The sequence below is a fragment of the Doryrhamphus excisus genome, chromosome 2, assembly GCF_030265055.1.
Source record: "Doryrhamphus excisus isolate RoL2022-K1 chromosome 2, RoL_Dexc_1.0, whole genome shotgun sequence".
Lineage (NCBI taxonomy): Eukaryota > Metazoa > Chordata > Actinopteri > Syngnathiformes > Syngnathidae > Doryrhamphus > Doryrhamphus excisus.
The window spans coordinates 24231750-24253898 of NC_080467.1; the positions used below are offsets into that span (position 1 = coordinate 24231750).

The following is a 22149-nucleotide window of genomic DNA, read 5'->3' on the forward strand; positions in this document are numbered from 1 at the left end:
TCTCCGTTTTGTGTTTACTTAAAGGTTACGTACATTTTATAATTGTAGCGGGATAGAAAAAAAAAAACAACAACTTTTTTTTCTTATTCCTCCTTTAAAACAACATTGTTTGTGAATATAGCACAGTGAAACATGTTCTGTCCAAAGAATGCCAACTCATTGGGTGGCCCTAAAACCTACACACTAATATTATGACCCCCCCCCCCCCCCCCCCAAAAAAAAAACCCAAACAGTCTACACTTGGTCACAATTGAATGTCTTGTTCCGCCAATCAAAATCCGGAAAATGGTAATTTAGACAAAATGGTGTGCTAATAAAAAAAAAAATGCCACCCCAAAAAATTTAAAAAATATAATTAAATAAAGTAAATTAGCAAATATTGCAAAAAATTTAAAAAAATCCCCCCAAATAACTCCAGTAACTTGAAATACAGTCAATATACTACTTTACTTAATGGCCATTGTTGACGTAGTCGCTTCATAGACAAAAAAAAATGTTATAAAAATACATCTCTGTGTAAAAGTGTCTTCAAAGTGAGGATGATGATGTCCGTAGCAGGTTAGCGAGGCACGTATGGTTCCCTTTTCCGGCCAAAAAGGATGTGAAAGTCACCACCCCCTAGTGGCCATCAACTGAAGTGTCCAAAGGCCACCCCACAGAAAAAGATCATGCAAATACACAATGAATGGCATTAGGGTATAATTCCTATATATATCTTTACATGTACATATATAAATTCTTATACTTTGAAGGAATGTTAATCTATATTGTTGTTCTTATAAGGTACAAAATAACTTTTCATCCTATGTAACACATTGTACGTATCATCAACACATTTAAAACAGTCCTTTATCATCTTTTAGAGAAGAAAATCCATAATAAAAATAAGTTCTATGCTTTTTTTTTCCTCCCTTGTATCTTACAATATATTTCTCTCTGTCAACACACACACACACACACTCTGACACACACACACACACATAAAACACGCATGTCCCCATTGTGGTTTCTCCTGCAGCAATCTGGCGGCCGTCAAACGGGATGTGTAAACAAAAATGGTGTTAATAATAATAATAATAATAATAATGGCGGCAGCGCTCATCAACAGTTGTTAACAGAGCCCCAAAATTCACAAGATGGCGGCCCACGTGCGAGCGAGGCGCCGTTACAACGGGCACCTGGCGCAACCGCACTCCAAAGCCGTCTCCATCTCCTCGGAGTACGAGGTGCCGTCGGTGCAGCGGAACACCACCTTCCTCCTTCGAGTCTTCGTCACGCCGCAGCAGACCCCAGGGGGCGCCGCCGTTTGGCACGAGCGGGGGCAATCCATGCGCGGGATCCTGCTGGTGGACGTGCACGTCCGCATGGCCTGGTGGCGCTTCAGCTGCTCGCGCACCATCTCGCCTTGGCACGTCACCTCTGGAGATAAAACGGAGGAACATAAACGTGATGAACCACGTCCCTAAAAACATCACCGGATCTCCTTTTGGACAACCTACCCGTGTCGCAGGTCGGTCCGGTGTAACCGGGCAGACAGTTGCAGACCGGCTCCCCGCCCTCCGATAGTCTGCACTCTCCGTGGCCGCAACGCTGCCCCCTGCAGGCCGACGGCTCCTGCTGCTGCTCGCAGAACTGTCCTTGGTAGCCGTCGCTACACTGGCAGCTGTAGGACGGCCCCCTGGGCACACACGCACCGTGGACGCATCTAAAGAAAGAGGAGGAGGGGACTGGTTAGCGGATGGTCTTAAAATACATTTCGGGAATTAAAATTTATTTCCAAAGTACACATAAAAATGTCAAAAAGTGGTCATGTGGTGACGAGGAGGCATGAATTGCTGAAAGTGTTCATGAAAAACGCCAACAAACTCAAAGAACTTTGGAACTAAATGTTCCTACCCCTCCATTACACGCTCATGGTTTAGTCCAATCAATGCCAGAATGGAATATGTCATTCAAGGATACTCACGCCGTATCCTGCACGTCTTTATCTGAGCTGCAGATTGACTTTATGGATTATTCTCTTTTGGTTGATTTGGTAATGGTAATGGTAATGGTTTTAATTTCATTTGAACATGCATCAGATTACAATTGAATGCATCACATAATCAGTTCACAGTTCCACATGTCCAAAAGGAGTAGGAAGAAGCAAAGCTTATTAAATCCTACCCCTCCATCTGGTACTTTTACAATCACTAACTGTTACATTTGTTCACTTCCTGCTTTCCTAATATAGTTTTTTTTAATAGTAATATAGTTTAATTCATTCATTTTCTACTGCTTTTTCCTCACAAGGGTCGCAGGGGTGCTGGAGCCTATCCCAGCTGTCTTGGGGCGAGAGGCGGGGTACACCCTGGACTGGTGGCCAGCCAATCACAGGGCACATATAGACAAACAACCATTCACACTCACATTCATACCTATGGACAATTTGGAGTGGCCAATTAACCTAGCATGTTTTTGGAATGTGGGAGGAAACCGGAGTACCCGGAGAAAACCCACGCATGCACGGGGAGAACATGCAAACTCCACACAGAGATGGCCGAGGGTGGAATTGAACCCTGGTCTCCTAGCTGTGAGGTCTGCACGCTAACCACTTGACCGCCGTGCCGCCCAGTAATATAGTTTTAAAAAGTTTATTTTATTTTTGTCACATTTCTTTCTAAAATGTGGTGGTTATCATGTATAACTATATAAACAATACAAGCAGTTGGATGAAGAGTCTTGAACCAGTCATGATGTGCTATACATATCACTATATTGACACGCACTATGGTACCCATTATGGCATTGGATGCTCATATCACCTCCGACTTCGGTACGGGACAAAAAAAAAAAAAAAAAAAAAATGTAACTATATTAGGAAAGTAGGAAGTGAACAAATGTAACAGTTACTGATAGTAAAAGTACCAGACGGAGGGGTAGGATTTAATAAGCTTTGCTTCTTCCTACTCCTTTTGGACATGTGGAACTGTGAACTGATTATGTGATGCATTCAATTGTAATCTGATGCATGTTCAAATGAAATAAAACCATTACCATTACTACAGATTGATGCAATATACGTATACTGTAGTTGATTGATTCTGCCCACCTGCTGTCCTGACAGGGGCTGGGTGTCGTCGTCTGTTCACACAAGGTCCCGCTGCGCCCCGGCGGGCACTGACAGGTGACGCCCATCTCGCCGCCCTCTCTGCACGTCCCCTGTGCGCACACGCTGCAAGAGTGGCAGCCCACCAGGACGCCATCGCCCTGCCGATACAACAACAGAGTGTGATTCCCAGACATGAAGCTGCTAGTAGCATCACTGAGATGGAGAAGATCATTCATGGCTGAATTAGGCTTTATCACCTTCATAACAAAACATGTAAACACAACACGGGTCTTTTAAAAAGCTGGTATTTTTCTCAGGACTTTGGTCAAACATAGTTGTGAGTGGTGATTAATCAGGATTAATTCATCTATGGACTATGATTAATCTGATTAAAAATGTTATTCGTCTGCCCCAATTAGAATAATATTGAAATTTAACTGCGCTGATGGTTCCCTCTGTTTGTTTGGTAACAGGCCTTTTCCCTAATTGTCTTTCTTCAGGCATCTGATTGGCTAAAATTGCCTCATTGTTCATAAAAACAGATAATGCACACAAAAATATAAACAATTTAAAATGTTTTTGACATTTTATTTTTATAGCCATACAAAGCCTCTACAATTGTATCCTACGTATGTGATGTTAATGATGATAATAATGGTGATTAATCAGGATTAATAATGTTATTCATTAGCCCCAATTAGAATAATATTGAAATTTAACTGCGCTGATGGTTCCCTCTGTTTGTTTTGTAACAGGCCTTTTCCCTAATTTAATCTTTTTTCATGCATCTGATTGGCTAAAATGGCCTCATTGTGAATGAAAACATATAATGCACACAAAAATATTCATTCATTTTCTACCGCTTATCCTCACATGGGTTGCGGGGGGTGCTGGAGCCTATCCCAGCCGTCTTCTCAATTTAAAATGTTTAAAATGACATTTTATTTTTATAGCCATATAAAGCCTCTACAAGTGCATACTATGTGACGTTAATGATGATAATAATGATGATAATAATAATGATGATCGTACTTTTCCCTCCACGGGCCGGCCTCCTGTGGCCTGGTAAGTCAGGTCTTGCGGTTCCCCGTTGATCTGGACATTGTGGATGCAACCATTGAAGAACTGAGGGGAGCGTTCCGGGCTGGGCCGTAGACCGGAAGCCACCACCTGGTAGGGTACGCCTGAGAGGAAACGGTGAGACATGAAATGCAGCAGCTCTCAAGTGCAAGGTTTTTGAGGAAGCGAGAAATACGTACATCTCTCAACCACATCCTCAAAGCGGATGTGAGGTTCTTGTGTGTGTTTGTGTTGCCTATGCATGACAAACTTATCTTCACAACTACAATAAGCTGACATGGCCAAACATAAACACTCGGCTTGCATGCATGCATCTGTAATGTGTGTGTGTGTGTGTGTGTGTGTGTGTGTGTGTGTGTGTATACCTCCTATGTAGAGCTGTGTGTTGTGGTCAACGGAGGGTTGGCGTGCCAGCATGCCCAGGCTCTTAGGGGTGCCGTCATCCACCACCAGGCTGAGCGAGTGGTTCTGAATCAAGAGCTCGACTGTGTGGAAAAGCCCGTCATTGACAGACTCCACGCTGTTAGAAACACACAGAAAGACGGTCCAGATTAAGATGAAGTCTAATATTTACATAATTGAATACGGCAGACATCTTCTAGTGTCATAAAATGCACTTCTGCCACCTTGTGGTCGTTTTTTCAGCTTAAAACTTGCATCAGGCTGCACGTTGGACAAGTGGTTAGCGTGCAGACCTCACAGCTAGGAGACCCGAGTTCAATTCCACCCTCGGCCATCTCTGTGTGGAGTTTGCATGTTCTCCCCGTGCATGCGTGGGTTTTCTCCGGGTACTCCGGTTTCCTCCCACATTCCAAAAACATGCTAGGTTAATTGGCCACTCCAAATTGTCCATAGGTATGAATGTGAGTGTGAATGGTTGTTTGTCTATATGTGCCCTGTGATTGGCTGGCCACCAGTCCAGGGTGTACCCCGCCTCTCGTCCAGGGATAGGCTCAGCACCCACTGCGACCCTCGTGAGGATAAGCGGTACAAAATGAATGAATGAATGAACTTGCATCAAACATGCTCTCTTCTATTGTAGAGTTGCATCATCATCATCACCTCAGGTTTTAACATTTGAGCCCTCTAGACTTGAGATAACACCCCTATAGTACATCTACACTGATATTACTCAAAATAGTAGACATTCATTCATTTTCTTTCGCTCATCCTGGTGCTGGAGCCTATCCCAGCTGTCTTCGGATGAGAGGCGGGGTACACCCTGGACTGGGCGTCAGCCAATCACAGGGCACAATTTGGAGTCGCTAATTAACCTAGCATGTTTTTGGAATGTGGGAGGAAACCGGAGTACCCAGAGAAAACCTGAAAAACCCTGTAGGAACGCATGCACGGGGAGAACATGCAAACTCCACACAGAAATGGCCGAGGTTGGAACTGAACTCGGGTCTCCTAGCTGTGAGGCCTGCGTGCTAACCACTCGACTACCGTGCAGCCCATAACAAACCCATCAAGCATAAATAAGACATAATATAGTTCCTTGTTTTCTTTTGGTTTGTGTCCAGTACTGCGGTGGCTACTGTCTCATCAATGAACATTACTGACACCTAGTGACCAGTGTCGAGTACTACATGATACAACACTAATAAACAGATACTCCATGTCAAAAAAATAATTCTACTGATTTTTAATGCAACGGCATTGGTAAGTTGTAGGTTAAATCAGTACATGTCAACTTACAACATATTTTTGGAGGATATTTAAACCTTTTTTTAGTCTTCCAAACACAAAGTGTTGATTTAAAGGCTAAGCAATATATATTGGAGGATGCTAATTAGAACATAACACAAGCTGGAGTTCAAAGGTTAACATAATTTCAGAATTATTAACCAACTTATTGATGAATTTTATGCGATCTTATTGTGTTTTGGTTGCAATGTTCAGCCAGTTGTGCTTCTGTTTATAGTTTTGAAAGAAAAATGAAAGTCCAGATGTATAACAGCGTCGTGAATAAAGATGATGACGTTCCGCACCCTGTCCGACCCCACCAACAATGTCAGTATGAGAGCGAGTGAGCCCCCCCCCCCCCCCTTCCCCCTCCTCTAAGTGGTTTTAGCTGGAGTGGAGACAGACAGCTATAGAGACAGTGGTTTGGCACGAGTGGCGGCGGATGGGGGCATGTTGAAGGAAAACCAGGGGGCGACCATGCTAAGTTCACCTCAACAAAACCAAGTTGGAGGTCCGCTGCATCGTAAAAAATCAACACAATAGCGCCTTTGTTTTGATAGTTTGGAAGTAGCTGCATATTTGATTGACAGACGTTTATAAAGCATTCCGATTATGCTGATTAACAGCGTTCGGAGAGCATTCCCGAGTTAGTTTTTTTTATCGAAATGCTGATGCTGCTGAAGAAGAAATAAGAAAGAGGAAGGAAACAATTAGAAACCACAAAGACTAAAACAAACAATGCTAACATGGCTTTTCAAACTCCCCTATTTTGCAAAATGTGACTTTTTAATGACGTACAATAATATGTGACCCTAGAGAAGGGTCTTAAACTTGGGGCTGTAGGAACATATTTTGTGGTCCCCTACTTGACATCAAGGATTAGTGTTGGTACGCTCCACAAAGCCTGGGCAAGTTCAGAGGCACTTGGGGGGTGGGGGGGTGACAGAACACAAACTCCAAGCTTCAAAGTTTACTCTGGGGAATACAGCGTTCCCTCGTTTATCACGGGATAGATTCCCAAAATAGTTAACTATATATTCATTCATTTTCTACCGCTTTTTACTCACGAGGGGTGCTGGAGCCTATCCCAGCTGTCTTCGGGCGAGAGGCGGGGTCCACCCTGGACTGGTGGCCAGCCAATCACAGGGCACATATAGACAAACAACCATTCACACTCACATTCATACCTATGGACAATTTGGAGTGGCCAATTAACCTAGCATGTTTTTGGAATGTGGGAGGAAACCGGAGTACCCGGAGAAAACCCACGCATGCACGGGGAGAACATGCAAACTCCACACAGAGATGCCCGAGGGTGGAATTGAACCCTGGTCTCCTAGCTGTGAGGTCTGCGCGCTAACCACTAGACCGCCGTGCAGTTAACTATATATTTTTTTACAATTATGATGTATGTTTTAAGGCTGTAAAACCCCTCACTATACACGTTTGTCAGACATTTTCTTGTATTTTTATCTTGTTTAAACATTTAAAGTTCAAATTTCTAATGAAATTTTAATGATCAACCAACAAGAAATCACACGTATTTCACTGTGATCGTGTTTTGTCATCCTGGTGCCGTTCAGCTGTAGCGTTTTTGTATCCTTGTTAAAACATTTTCCTTACACAGTTAGCTTCTTCTGTTTCTTCTATTGTTTACAGTACTGGTGGTTAGCAAAGCAGCTCACAAGGTTTGATAGTTTGGTAGATCGATAGACATTGGTCTACAGCCAATAAGGATGCAGAAGAAAACACTACAATTCTTCTTAAAGGGCCAGGATCGGCCTGTAATGGAAAGAGGGAACACAACTCTAAACACGTAACTACATCATATTTGATCAAAACAAACACTGCAAAGCATGCTGGGGAGCCGGCATCACTCCCAATAATTGATGCGGTGGAGCCTCACCCAAGTAAACCGAGTTTGAGACCTCTGCCCTTGAGCAGTACACACTTGTGTCAGTGCAGGAAAAGTCCACCAAACTACAAAGCGGGTCAAAAATAATCCCGATACAAACGATGTTACTCTTTTTTATTTGACACAGCTCTCCACACGCTACCCCGCCCCATCTTTGAGCCATGTTAACCGCAATGCAAACACATGTTTAAACCCATTTTCCCCAATTTATCTTGATATTTCAAGCTCCGATAATTGGTTCAAGGTGGATTACTGAGACGTTCATGCATTACATCCACAGTGACAGATGACTTCCTGCTTCCTTCTCCACCCCCCCTAACTCCCGCTACATCAAACTAGTTTAGCTTTTAGCCGGTTGCCGAGGAGAAAAGCAGGCGTATACATGGTTTCTATTAGGGGACGTGTAATTTAATAACCAATATCCAACATTCAATCCAGCCACAATGATGCCCTGAAAGGCCTTACTCATCTCTTAACCTTATGTCCTCTTTTTTTCTTTTTAAAATATTCCTTCTTTATCAACATAACATTCTTTTTTCCTATCAAATTTAAGCCCATAATTCCCTTCAGAGTTGGCTCAAGTGGCTTAAAAATCAAAGCAGACATTTAAACAGCTGAGGACATAATCTAATTGATTTTTATTTAGCCCCGGTGCACCACAATGCAATTCAATTATGCTATGACACCACAACGCCACAGGGGGGCAGTAGATGACTAGTAGTTTTTCCATGTATTTTCTTGGCTGCAGCATACATACATTCTGTGCATGCGTGTTTGCAATTTGTGTCTATGTAATTCATATATCCGCAGCTGCTTTTTACTGAGCCCAGCAGAGACAATGACTTCTTGTTAGCATTGAATTAGAAAAATTATACATGTAGTTAATTAAAACAGGGGCGTTCAAAGTTAGGCCTGTCATTTTACAAGAATACTGTCGATATATTAAAAGAAAAAAAAAGAGAAAAAGAATAAAAAGATGGTAATATTGTGAGAAACAAACAAAACAACCAGCATAAAGTAAAAAATATTATGAGAATAATGATATTATTATGAAAAGAAAGTTGGGGGAAAAAAAATAGCAAGAGCAGAAATGACAAAACAGCTCTAGTTTTAAAGTCAAATATTAATAGGAAAAACTTATTGTAACTACAAAATAGGTAGCAATTTCCGATAAAAAGTAATATGAGGAAAAATAATGTCATTTTAATAGCACAGAGGTGTAATAGTTAATGTCTGTATATTATGGGAAACAAGCAAAACAAAATACAGTTGTAATTTTTGGAACATTAGGTTGGAGAAAATTATCTATAAATAATCTATCTAAGAGGAAAGATGAAATATTTGGAAAATTAAACAAAACAACAGCAAAAATACGATAAATAGGCTTTTTCACCTATATAACCAAGCTGAGATGATTTTATCCTTGAAATATATCTAACGTCTTAGCAACGTCTTAGCATATCTACATAGGTATACATGTGTATACCTATGTTATCACTATATTGACTGTTACTATGGTACCCATTATGTCATTGTATGGTCATATCACCTCGTACTTCGGTACGGGACAAAAAATTACAAAATTTAAAAATAATAATAATAAAAAAAACTTAAACTATATTAGAAAAGCAGGAAGTGAACAAATGTAAGAGTTAGTGATTGTAAAAGTACCAGATGCAGGGGTAGGATTTAATAAGCTTTGCTTCTTCCTACTCCTTTTGGACATGTGGAACTGTGAACTGATTATGGGATGCATTCAATTGTAATCTGATGCATGTTCAAACGAAATAAAACCATTACCATTACCATTACCATGTGTTGGTTTACTACATATCAAATTGACCATTACATCCTTTCATTTTTCAGTAAATTCGGAAACCCCTGGATTAACACTTAGGTCACTCACACTGTCCACAGGACACACAAAGGACACAAAATACACAAAAACACAAATGCCATAAATGAAACACACACAAAAAACATGTCCATTTTTACTAGGAGTCGCTCCCAATGATACCAACACTCTTCAGAAGCCATGAACATGACATGAGTCCTGACTGTGTTCGATGCCCAACCCTAGCATCGTTCGGCAAGTGAACTCTGGTGCAGTTCAGTTTGCTGGAACGTGAGCGCAACATGGGCTAGTGTATGAGACGATAGCACAAAACATGCAGAAATGACAAATATGTAAGAGGAATAAATGCATTCGAAGCGCTATCTCTCTACTCTGCTCTCTTTAAAGGCACATTTTAGAAGCTTTTGGTGAAATGTAAACTTGTCAAATTTGGCAGAATATAAAAATAACCTACATATTTAGAGTTAAATCATGTAATATCCTGACTTATGCCCATGTTCTTTACAGCATAGCCTTTGGTCACATGACAAAAATCACATGCGTAAATCGCATTGTAAACTGATTTCATGGATTCTTTTTCTTAAAAATGTTTACTTCAAACCAGAATACTAAACCACAAATGTGAATGGTAAAAAATACGTAGCGTGTTTTTGCATTAACTCCACTTTAACTCTTTAATCTAATTAGACATTTCCTGGTAGTGTGTGAGACTTTTTACGTACAGTGTGTTTATTTATGATTCATTAAATGTTCCTGCAATGCATGTTGGTGTCACTTGTACATACAAGCCAGTCTGTGTGTGTGTGTGTGTGTGTGTCTGTGTGTGTGTGTGTGTGTGCGTAGCAGCCCGATTTGATTAAAGTGACATGCAGCAGGCGAGCCAGCCAGTCCCGTACTACCGTTGTAACCTCAATTAGTCGCTGCTTGCTGACACAGCAGCTGCTCCATTATTTGTCCCCCCCCCCACCCCGCCCCCAAGAATCAAGTTTTCAATAAAGCAACTTTCTTCTAAAAAAAGATGCAGTGCTAGGTTTGAAGTAACCTTCCAGGAAATGAGCATTTCTTGCGTTTTTTTTGTAGCTTCTAAAGTTTGGAGATATGAATATGTGAATTGCCTTGCAGCATTTTAAACTCTATATTACTCAAGGAATGTCTGTGTGTTTCCGCCAAGATTTGAGTTCAAGACATATTGACCGCCAAAAGTCAGACCGCTATCAAAATAGGCTCGTCATATGCATGACTTGGCAAGACCTGCAAGACTTGAAGACACAATTGTGTGTGAAATGTTAGATATTAAGTTCCGCTTTAGAATGCACAACAGGGAAACAACCCTGGCCAAGATTATTATCATCCTTTGAAATAGCACTCGTGCTCACTATGTGATGTACAACTGTGTTCTTAATGTAGTTTTAGTACAAAATGTCCATGTTAGCAACCTATTAGCTTGCTAATCCATAAAAACAGTCTTCGATGAAGGTAAAATTATATAAAATGTTTATCCCTTTGATTTCATTGTTTACTGCATGTAAAACTATTATTGCAAAACTAGAAAACAACTTTTGGAACAGATTTATTTGATTTCCAGTCTTAAAAACGATTTAAAAAATGGACTCGATTAGAGTATGTTTTGGTTAGAGTCTGACCTTGTGGAACAGATTGACACTAACCAAGGTTCCACTGTAAAAGCTTTATGAGAAGAGGTTACTAAGACATTAATTTTGCAATCACATTGCTCTGTATACATGAATACATAAATATTTTTAATATGATTAAATTAGGCCGAGTGGTTAGCATGCAGGCCACACAACTAGGAGACCCGAGTTCGATTCCACCCTCGGCCATCTCTGTGTGGAGTTTGCATGTTCTCCCCGGGTACTCTGGTTTTCCTCCCACATTCCAAAAACATGCTAGGTTAATTGGCCACTCCAAATTGTCCATAGGTATGAATGTGAGTGTGAATGGTTGTTTGTCTATATGTGCCCTGTGATTGGCTGGCCACCAGTGCAGGGTGTACCCCGCCTCTCGCCCGCCTCTTACTGCAAAACAACATTTGGAACAGATGAATTTGATTTCCAGTCTTAAAAACGATTACAAAAATTGACTCGATTGGGGTACGTTTTGGTTAGAGTCTGACCTTGTGGACACTAACCAAGGTTCCACCGTAAAAGCTTTATGAGAAGTGGTTACTAAGACATTAATTTTGCAGTCCCATTGCTCTGTATACATGAATACATACATGTATTTTTAATATGATTAAATTAGGCCGAGTGGTTAGCATGCAGGCCTCACAGCTAGGAGACCCGAATTAAATTCCCAACATCTCTGTGTGGAGTTTGCATGTTCTCCCTGTGCATGCGTGGGTTTTCTCCGGGTACTCCGGTTTCCTCCTGCATTCCAAAAACATGCTAGGTTAATTGGCCACTCCAAATTGTCCATAGGTATGAATGTGAGTGTGAATGGTTGTTTGTCTATATGTGCCCTGTGATTGGCTGGCGACCAATATGATTAATATTTCACAGTGTAAATGGAAAAAGCAGATAAATACTGCATCTGTTGGCCATTTTGTGTGATCCCTGCATGAAAGAGGTTCGACTCTGTCCTAAACCCCGCCCTCCTGCTCCTCCTGTCTCTGGCTGTTGAGTAACTGTAGACGTGTTCTGTCTGACCTGATGGTAGATTAGCGTGGCATTTAGCAAAGGGCAGCACATTAATGCACAACATTCTCTCTCCCGCTCTCTTTCTCTCTCTCTCCCACACACACACACAGATATGCATAAAAAGCATCATCTGTTGCAAAGACAGTGGAAGGAGTTCCTGCATCTTTTCTTCCATTGTCTTCAATTCAAGAGCATACAATTCTTCTACTTATGAAATGATGCGCACAAAAGGGCAAAAATTAGTCAAAACATGCACCTCTACGGTGCTACCTGTGCTATTATTCATTCATTCATTTTTTACCGCTTTTTCCTCACGAGGGTCACAGGGGTGTCTTCTGGCGAGAGGCGGGGTACACCCTGGACTGGTGGCCATCCAATCACAGGGCACATATAGACAAACAACCATTCACACTCACATTCATACCTATGGACAATTTGGAGTGGCCAATTAACCTAGCATGTTTTTGGAATGTGGGAGGAAACCGGAGTACCCGGAGAAAACCCACGCATGCACGGGGAGAACATGCAAACTCCACACAGAGATGGCCGAGGGTGGAATTGAACCCTGGTCTCCTAGCTGTGAGGTCTGCGCGCTAACCACCAAATGTGGCCCGCAGGACACTAGTTTGAGGCCCCCGCCTTGATATGAAAGTTTAATGTTATTGCGGCCCGCGCAAGTTTGATATGGATGCTGTATGGTATCATGTATCCAGAAAAAATGATTACGTTTGATTCATGTTCATGTTAAAGGTTAAATAACTGTTAATAGTTATCCTCCCTATCCGTGTGGAAGTGGTAAGTTTTTGGCTATTTAAATTTAAAGGAAATAACTTAAAGGCTACCGTTTAGGTCGCTAGCTCTCTAGTTTGCGAGTTAGCATGTGTCTCAAGACCCTGCAGTTGCGCAATATGTTGTAAATAAAAAGAGTATAAATGTGACTATAGTCGTGTTTTGTCATGTCTACAGGTCTCTAATAATGCTTTGTTCATTTTAATATGAAAAAAATAATTTGTCTACCCACCAACTATATGTGGTTTCTTAAGTTTTTATTATTTGCTGTTTTATTATTATTATTATATTTATTTATTTATTACTGATTGATTGATTTTCTCTATTCTTGATTTGTTTATTTATTTTTCATCTTATTTTGTGTAGAAAAATAAAAAGTAAGATATTTGAGAACAGTGGAATGTTTTATTAGAGCTTTTATTGTAGAAAATTGGAACCAAAGCAAAGTTTTTAAATTTTTTTTTGTTTTTAATAAATTTTTTCAGACCTGAGCTCCAGTGGCCCCCAAGTAAATTGAGTTTGAGACCCCTGGTTTAGCCCAATCACCACAAAATTTGGAACACACCTTTAGAGCAGAGACAAGCAAATGTGTGTCAAATATGATGAAGATTAGTTGAAAAACCATCAAGCAACTGCCAACCATAAGCCACTGCCCATTTGGCTAATGATTCTATCTGTATTATAGGAGCATGTCTTCCGAAGGAGGCGCCAAATAATTTTAAGCACGATCCATAGGGGGCACCACAAATGTGATGACCAGTCAAGTATGATGTTTGTGTACATATATGTGCGTGACGGAGGCCCCACTGTAACTATTACAAGCAATTACTCACTGCTATTACCAGTTAGCCTCTCTTGGTTTTGGCAGCCAAACACAGCCCAACGTCACAAACCTCCATCTCTAAACTTTTCCGCCGCTCCGCACGGCGTTGAGGTTTTGACTCTGCTCGCACAGTATTTTTGTTTCAAATTGGGGTAGATAGGATTTGGGCTGATCGCACTCCATGTAATCAAAAAATGGCACATGCGAAGGAGTGCATAGTGGATTGCGGTGAAGCAGGCTGGATCTCCTTCCTGAGTGCTGAACAGTGAGAGGGAGTGTTTACTTAGAACTTGTGCTCAGCCATCATTTATGGATCAACTTCCTGCCTTCACTTCAATAAATTATTGGAAGTCTTTGATATCCTTATTAGGTATTAATGACTTATAGCCAATTAGTTGCCAGTCCTGCCTATGGTAGTGCAAAAATATTTTGCTTAAAAATTTTACACCCATGTACTTGTCAGTATATACGCAAAAAATTCTTTTTGCGAAATTTGGTGGTGTTTGAGCTAAATGTTTTTGTAGTAAAGTGTATTTGGTCGTGTGAGAAATTTCAAGTCAATCTGACTCGTAGGTGTCATGCTTTGGAGTTTAACAAGAGCGCCACAATGTGGTGTATTTAATAATAGCATGAAAGGTGCGTTTTATGATCATTTTTCACCATTTTATGTGCAGTGGTTCAGGAGTGGAAGAGTTAACTTACACAAATACACATACAACCCATTCACATGACGAGTGGTGGGCAAAACTGGTTCATTCAGTTAAAAGATCCGTTAATTTCGTTAATTTCGTTAATTTCGTTAATTTCGTTAATTTCGTTAATTTCGTTAATTTCGTTCATTTCGTTCATTCCGTTCATTTCATTCATTCATTCATTCATTCATTTTCTACCGCTTTTGCTCACAAGGGTTGCGGGTGTGCTGGAGCCTATCCCAGCTGTCTTCGGGCGAGAGGCGGTGTACACCCTGGACTGGTGGCCAGCCAATCACAGGGCACATATAGACAAACAACCATTCACACTCACATTCATACCTATGGACAATTTGGAGTCGCCAATTAACCTAGCATGTTTTTGGAATGTGGGAGGAAACCGGAGTACCCGGAGAAAACCCACACATGCACGGGGAGAACATGCAAACTCCACACAGAGATGGCTGAGGGTGGGATTCATTTGGTTCATTTGGTCGTTAGCCTTTGATGTCCCTCTATGCATAAGGATAACTGGCTTGTGGCGGCCAAGCGTTCATAGCGACATCGCTTTTTGATCCTTCGATGTCGGCTCTTCCTATCATTGTGAAGCAGAATTCAAGTGTTGGATTGTTCACCCACTAATAGGGAACGTGAGCTGGGGTTAGACCGTCGTGAGACAGGTTAGTTTTAGCCTACTGATGATGTGTCGTTGCAACAGTAAGGTCAGCCGTGTGGAGTCAGTCCGTTCATTCATGTTCACGTTCGTTCCGACTCAACAGCGCACACAACAACACGTGATGACTAGTGTTGTGTCGGTCATGAACGAACGGGTCAAAAGAACTAGTTCTTTTTTGTTAACGGAATGAACAAGGCCACCGACAGTGTCGGTCAATCTCTCGGCCTCGGTCTTTCAGTCAGCTAACCCCACCCACCCACAGAGCGAGGCGTGACGATAGGATAAGACAGGCGAGCACGCAGATAGTCCCGCCCTGCAAAAAGAACTGACTCTGACTGACACTGACTCTGAACTGACTCTGAACTGACTCTCCAGCCAATCAAAAAAAGCATATGCAACTGAACGGACTGAACAGGTATTCCAGGGGCGGTGACCTTGTTCTTTTGACCCGTTTATTATTATTATCATCCTTTGAAATAGCACTCGTGGTTACAATGTGATGTACAACTGTGTTCTTAATGTATTTTTAGCACAAAACGCCCATGTTAGCAACTTATTAGCTTGCTAATGCATGGAAACAGTCTTCGATGAAGGTAAAATTATATAAAATATTTATCCCTTTGACCTCAAAATGGTTTACTGCATGTAAGACTATTATTGCAAAACTAGAAAACAACTTTTGGAACAGATTCATTTGATTTCCAGTCTTAAAAATGATTGACTTGATTAGAGTACGTTTTGGTTAGAGTCGGACCTCGTGGAACAGATTGACACTAACCAAGGTTCTTTATGAGAAGAGGTTACGGAGACATTAATTTTGCTGAGAACTGACTCTGAACTGACTCTCCAGCCAATCAAAAAAAGCATTTGCAACTGAACAAACTGAACGGGTATTTTAGGGACGGTGACCTCGTTCATTCCGTTCACAAAAAAGAACTAGTTCTTTTGACCCATTTGTTCATGACCGACACACCACTACACATGACCATATATGGTCTTGTGCATATGTGCATATGGAATCTTTATCATTCATTCCAGCAAAACATTTTCTCCATAGTTTTCCAGTTTGTTGCTCCTTGTATCTGTCAGTGAATATTGTTGTCGTCTTGTGTGTCCATTACTCCTCACAATCCCTGCTTCCATCAGTGATTCTAGCTCGGCCTAGCAGGCGTGGCTCGTGTCAAGCTAACCAGAGTCGACAAGGATAATTCCCAGACTCCTTCTGTGGTTGACTCCCCCCCCCGGTGCATTGCATCCCTCAGTCATCTCCACACTCCATCATCTGTTTTCATCACTCTCCTCTAATGGGCCACCTATTCGACGCAGTTGTGTCTTCATCGAGTTGTCGGCTGTCTCGGTTTTATTCTTTGAGGTTTTTTTTGTGTGTGTGGAGTCAGTCCATCCATCTTCATGTCTTCTGCTCAAGAAGCGTACACGTGATGTAGCGATCTGGGATGGGTGCAGTATGTTTATATAGGATGTACTCCCGACCATAAGAAAGAGAACGAAAAGGAAAAGAAAAGGAGGTGAAGAAGCGAGTGCAAGCAGGATGGAACGGGGTGGAGATGAATGTCAGGCGTGATGTGTGATAGAAGAGTTTCAGCTAAAATGAAAGGAAAGGTACACAAAACTGTGGTGAGACCAGCCATGTTTGGTCTAGAGACAGTGCCACTGAGGAAAGACAGGAAGCAGAACTGGAGGTAGCAGAGTTTATAATGCTGAGGTTCTCATTGAGAGTGACCAGGATGGATAGGATCATCAACATCAACACCAGAGGGACATTACATGTTAGAGGCCTTGGAGATAAAGTCCTTCAGGCCAGACTGAGATGGTTGGGACATGTCCAGAGGAGAGATAGTGAATATATTGGTAGAAGGATGCTGCGTTTAGAGCTGCCAGGTAGGAGGCGTAGAGGAAGACCAAAGAGGAGGTTTATGGATGTGGTGAAGGAGGACATGAGGGTAGTTGGTGTGAGAGAGACAGATGCAGAAGACAGGATTGGATGGAGGAGATTGACTTGCTGTGGCGACCCGACAATAAGTCAGACTTTTTCTCATAGTTTATCTATATAAATATATATAACATACTAGTACAGTACTAAGTACTAAAGTACTTATAAAATTGCACTTCTGGTTGGATGCTAATCTAATCTAATCTAATCTAATCTAATCTAATCTAATCTAATCTAATCTAATCACATCTTCCTAAATGTTAATTGATACTCACTGTACAGAATGAGCATTACCATCAACACCCGTCAGAGGGCACTCTTGGCTGGCGATGAATAATTCAATGGATTTTGTGATGTGGAATGAGATCGGGAGCTCGGTGAACTTGCTTAACGTAACTTGTTGTTGGACTTTTCATTCTCCGATATGTTTATTTGTATGTTGTTTATGCTACTATGTAACTGAGCAAGTGTTAGTGGTATGTTAAAATACCAGATAACTCTTGACTAGCTTGCCTTTTCCGCCTTTATTGTGTCCCAAAAAGAGGTAGAATTTGGACTTTTTTTTGGAAAAAACATGCCACAAAACTTGATTGAGTGACTACTCTGTGGTTAAAAGAATTAGCAAATAAAATAAAAAAAAACAACAGCTTTATGTTTTGATTCAATGAGACAGGCTCCAGCACCGCTAAACAGGACACGCAGTGTAGAAAATACATGAGTGATGTATTTTGGGCATGTGGTGCAAAAATGAGCACACACCAGTGTCATTGAGCAATAAATCCTTCCCCTCATAATGTTAGGTGACCACATTGTGATGTCTGTAAAAACAAATGTTTCATAAAATTCCATACTCGTTTATGTTGAGCACTAGTATAACAGCTTGTCATACAAATGGGACCCCCACCACCTTTTGGCAAAATTTATCCTGCATCTTAAATACTAGATTGGTTTTGATAGTCTGACACCACAGCGAGTTTAAGCTGTAAAACAATCGATGAGCGACAATTATGAAGTTATGACGCCTTACGGTTAAACAAAAAAATGCGTGGTTGGTTAGCAAGGTTGGATTTCAGTCCAGCATTTTTGCCAAGGTGAAGGTACAATCATGGTTTTTGCAACAGGATCTAATCATTCCGGTGGTTTTGACAAAAGATGTCTGATTATATAAAAGTATGACTCGACACCGCTTGACTTTTACTAGGTATCCGCTTTCAAATTAAGAGTCTCCCGTCGCCCTTAAGGCCGCATGATTAGCAAAAATCAATTGTTGACATCCTGCTGGCTAATTTTATAGTCAGTGCCTGCTAATAACATTGGGAAATGGACAACCTGACCTCGGCATCGGGAGAAGCACCAAAATTTGGTGTTTTTATTGGAGGTACACTCCAAAAATGTGCATATTTTCATCCTTCATCCATCTCCTCCTTTCTCCTTTAAGTTAGGAATCATTTCAGCCCGTTTTCTACTGTTTTGATTCCAGACGCCCTGGTAAATGCAGCAGTATTATCTTGGATTACCATCTCCCTGTACTGCAATTTACCAAGGAATATCAATTCCTATGAAAATGCCAGTGTATCTTTTTATATAATATCCAAAGGCTTTACGGCGGACTAACACACTTGAATGAGGTCTTTTGTTTGGCCCGTTTGAAGTCTCACCTAGAAAGGTTTTTGCTGGGTTTCTATGGAGGGCCAATGACTGCCTCATCAGGATTAAGGAGGAATTTTTCAAGGTTCATGTTTGTTTACAGAAGGAAGTGCCGAGTTATAGATCGGGGAGCGTGTGTCTGTATGTGCGGTGGGAAGAACTACTCTGTGGATTATATTGTGCTGGGTCCAAATCAGGAGCTACTGAAACGTCCACAAAACCTGATTGAGATTGGAACTTGTGAGTGTAAGTGTGAGGCTAAAAAAAAAACTCTACAGTGTATTTAATCAGCACCTCTGCAACATTAGGGCTGTGAAGCGTATTTCCTTCAAGGGTTTCTATCACATATGAAGTAGAAAGTCAGTTCCTAAAGCCTGTTAAGTGTTAAAACACAATCCAACATCCGTAGAATGATAATAAAATCGCCTTTGTGCTTTGGTCCCATCATGCTAAAGGAAAGAAAGAGTACCAATCTTTATGTGTGTTAACCCTTAGATGGCCTTAACCCTTAGATGCACGAGTGACTGGACCCTGCACTCCATAAGTGGGTAAAAAATGACCCATACTAGAATCAATGCGTTTTTATGCCAATTTTGCCATTTTGGTTAGGAATAATCACTTGTATGATATTTAGTATTATATTTAGGACCATACAATAATGATTTCTATAATAACTATAAAAGCAATCTTCACTCGCTAAATGTACTGCAAAAAAGGTCAGTAAGGATAATTCATAATGCCGCCTACAGAGAACATACTAACTCCTTATTTCTAAAATCACAAATACTTCAACTTGCTGATATAGTTCATCTTCAAACAGCTAAAATAATGCATAAGGCTAAAAATAACCAATTAGCTAAAAATGTCATCCAATACTTCTCTACAAGAGAGGAGAAATATGATCTCAGGGAAGAAGTACATTTGAAACACTTCTATGCTAGGACTACGTTATGCTAGCCATAGCATTTCAGTATGTGGAATCAAACTATGGAATGGATTGAGTAAGGAAATCAAACAATGCACAACGATGAGCCAATTCAAGAAACAATACAAGCAGTTGATGTTTGCTAAATACAAGGATGAAGAGTCTTGAACCAGTCATGATGTGCTATACATATCACTATATTGACACGCACTATGGTACACATTATGGCATTGGATGCTCATATCACCGAGTACTTCGGTACGGGACAAAAAATGTAAAAATAAAACAAAAAAAACCTTAAACTATATTAGGAAAGCAGGAAGTGAACAAATGTAACAGTTAGTGATTGTAAAAGTACCAGATAGAGGGGTAGGATTTAATAAGCTTTGCTTCTTCCTACTCCTTTTGGACATGTGGAACTGTGAACTGATTATGGGATGCATTCAATTGTAATCTGATGTGCTATACATATCACTATATTGACAGTTACTATGGTACCCATTATGTCATTGTATGGTCATATCACCTCATACTTCAGTACGAGGTGCATTATTAAAAAAAAAAGAAAAAAAGAAAAAAAGAAAAAGAAAAAACCTACGGTACGCGGTACATTATTAAAAAAAGAAAAAAAAAGAAAAAAACCTTAAACTGTATTATGATTACAATTTTTCATTACGAAGATATTTCAAGAAAACAACCTGAATGGGTCATTTTTGACCCACTTATGCATCTAAGGGTTAAAAACATATCATAACGGCTCCCCTAATGATAATTAACTTTTACTGGTGTGTATGCGGCCTACCTGTACACCGTAGTGGGAGGATAGTTGGCCATGTCGTAGATGAGTCGTATGTGTCCTTGGTACAGTTCCAAAGCCAGGGGATCGTGATCTTCCTTATACAGCAGAATGCCATTGTCTTTGTCAGTGGCCACCTAGAAGGGAGGGAGAGGAGGTGAAGACAGTTATAAATCACTTTTGGTGCCTCATGCATTATTCTGTCAGCTCATCCCAGGACCTGCCACGGGTGACAGGACAAATCGCTGGATAATGCGACAGCGATCGAGCTAATTTGGGTCAATAATGGAATAAAACAGTCCAAATTACGCCCCTCGCCTTGCAGATAAAAAGGCGACGCAATAATGCTCATGACAATTGGGTTAAAAAAGATGAATGAAACATCATACACTACATATAGTGTACTATACATTTAAACTTACATTAATTTATTTTTTTATTAACAGTATGAAATGCAATTATTATTATTATTGGTTATTACTATTAGCTGTGAGTCAACTAACAGCATAATGTGATAATCAATGAAAATATGTGCTGATTTCTGAAACTGTGGCTCGGGACCATTCATTCATTCATTCATTTTTTAACGCTTATCCTCACGAGGGTCGCAGGCATGCAGGAGCCTATCCCAGCTGTCTTCAGGCGAGAGGCGGGCTACACCCTGGACTGGTGGCCAGCCAATCACAGGGCACATATAGACAAACAACCATTCACACTCAAATTCATACCTATGGACAATTTGGAGTCGCTAATTAACCTAGCATGTTCAGGGCTCTACGTTAAAAACCAAAATGACTTGCCCATGGGGAATCCTTAAGGTGAGAACTACTTGCCCGAACTTGCCCCATGTAAAATGAAAAGTGCCATAATGATATCATATATCAATATATGCTGATAATTCATCAGATAATAGTACTGATGCATTGTATTTGGAGGAATGTCTGAAAATTTGTGGAGATGTATGTTAACATGGCAAGCCATGCTACCTTACACATGGTAGTCGTAGTAAGCAGTGATATTTATAAGTTGTGCACCACAATGAAACATTTGACACATTTGTCAAGTTCCCTTTGGTTTCATACAATCCCCACTTGAAGGGGATGAGCCATCTACCCAGAGATGTAGGAAGCGTATTCACTCAATAAATAAGCGGCTTGTCCTGTTTTGCATCTTTTATTTTCATTTGCAATTTAGGGTGCAGTTTGCCACTTGAAATTAGGTGAAAAACCTTTCAATAAAATAAAATAAAAAAAAAGAAAGAAAAAGGAACACATTTAAATTCTGTGCAAAGTCACAAATCCCATGCCTTACAAATTACTGCAATAGAGAATAAGCAAATTAAGCTTTAATACAATACCAGGTAAGCATGAATCAGGTATGAATTCCACCACTTCCCATATATTTATTGCTGTTTTTATTTATATATTTTATATATATATTTTAATGTGTTCTTAAATTATTACCAATTATAATAAATAAATAAAATTCAGTTAGCTTTCAAATCATTTCCAAACCAAAGTGAAATAAACGTACTTAATACATACGCAACACTATAAGCTAACTATTTAC

General features: G+C 40.5%; 1 protein-coding gene across 3 annotated transcripts in view; it reads right to left on the bottom strand.

Moving 5' to 3' along the window:
• Nucleotides 1-230: 230 nt before the first annotated feature.
• The window catches only part of slit3 (slit homolog 3 (Drosophila)), a 262158-nt gene continuing 240239 nt past the window's right edge, over nt 231-22149 (bottom strand). For all 3 annotated transcript variants that reach the window (XM_058048416.1, XM_058048425.1, XM_058048435.1), the window contains 6 exons: nt 20587-20717; nt 4537-4691; nt 4124-4275; nt 3092-3249; nt 1500-1705; nt 231-1419 (listed from right to left, as the gene is read on the bottom strand). In XM_058048416.1, coding sequence (XP_057904399.1) covers nt 1166-1419; nt 1500-1705; nt 3092-3249; nt 4124-4275; nt 4537-4691; nt 20587-20717 — 1056 coding nt within the window. In that variant the 3' untranslated portion in view covers nt 231-1165. The remainder of the gene's footprint in view (nt 1420-1499; nt 1706-3091; nt 3250-4123; nt 4276-4536; nt 4692-20586; nt 20718-22149) is intronic.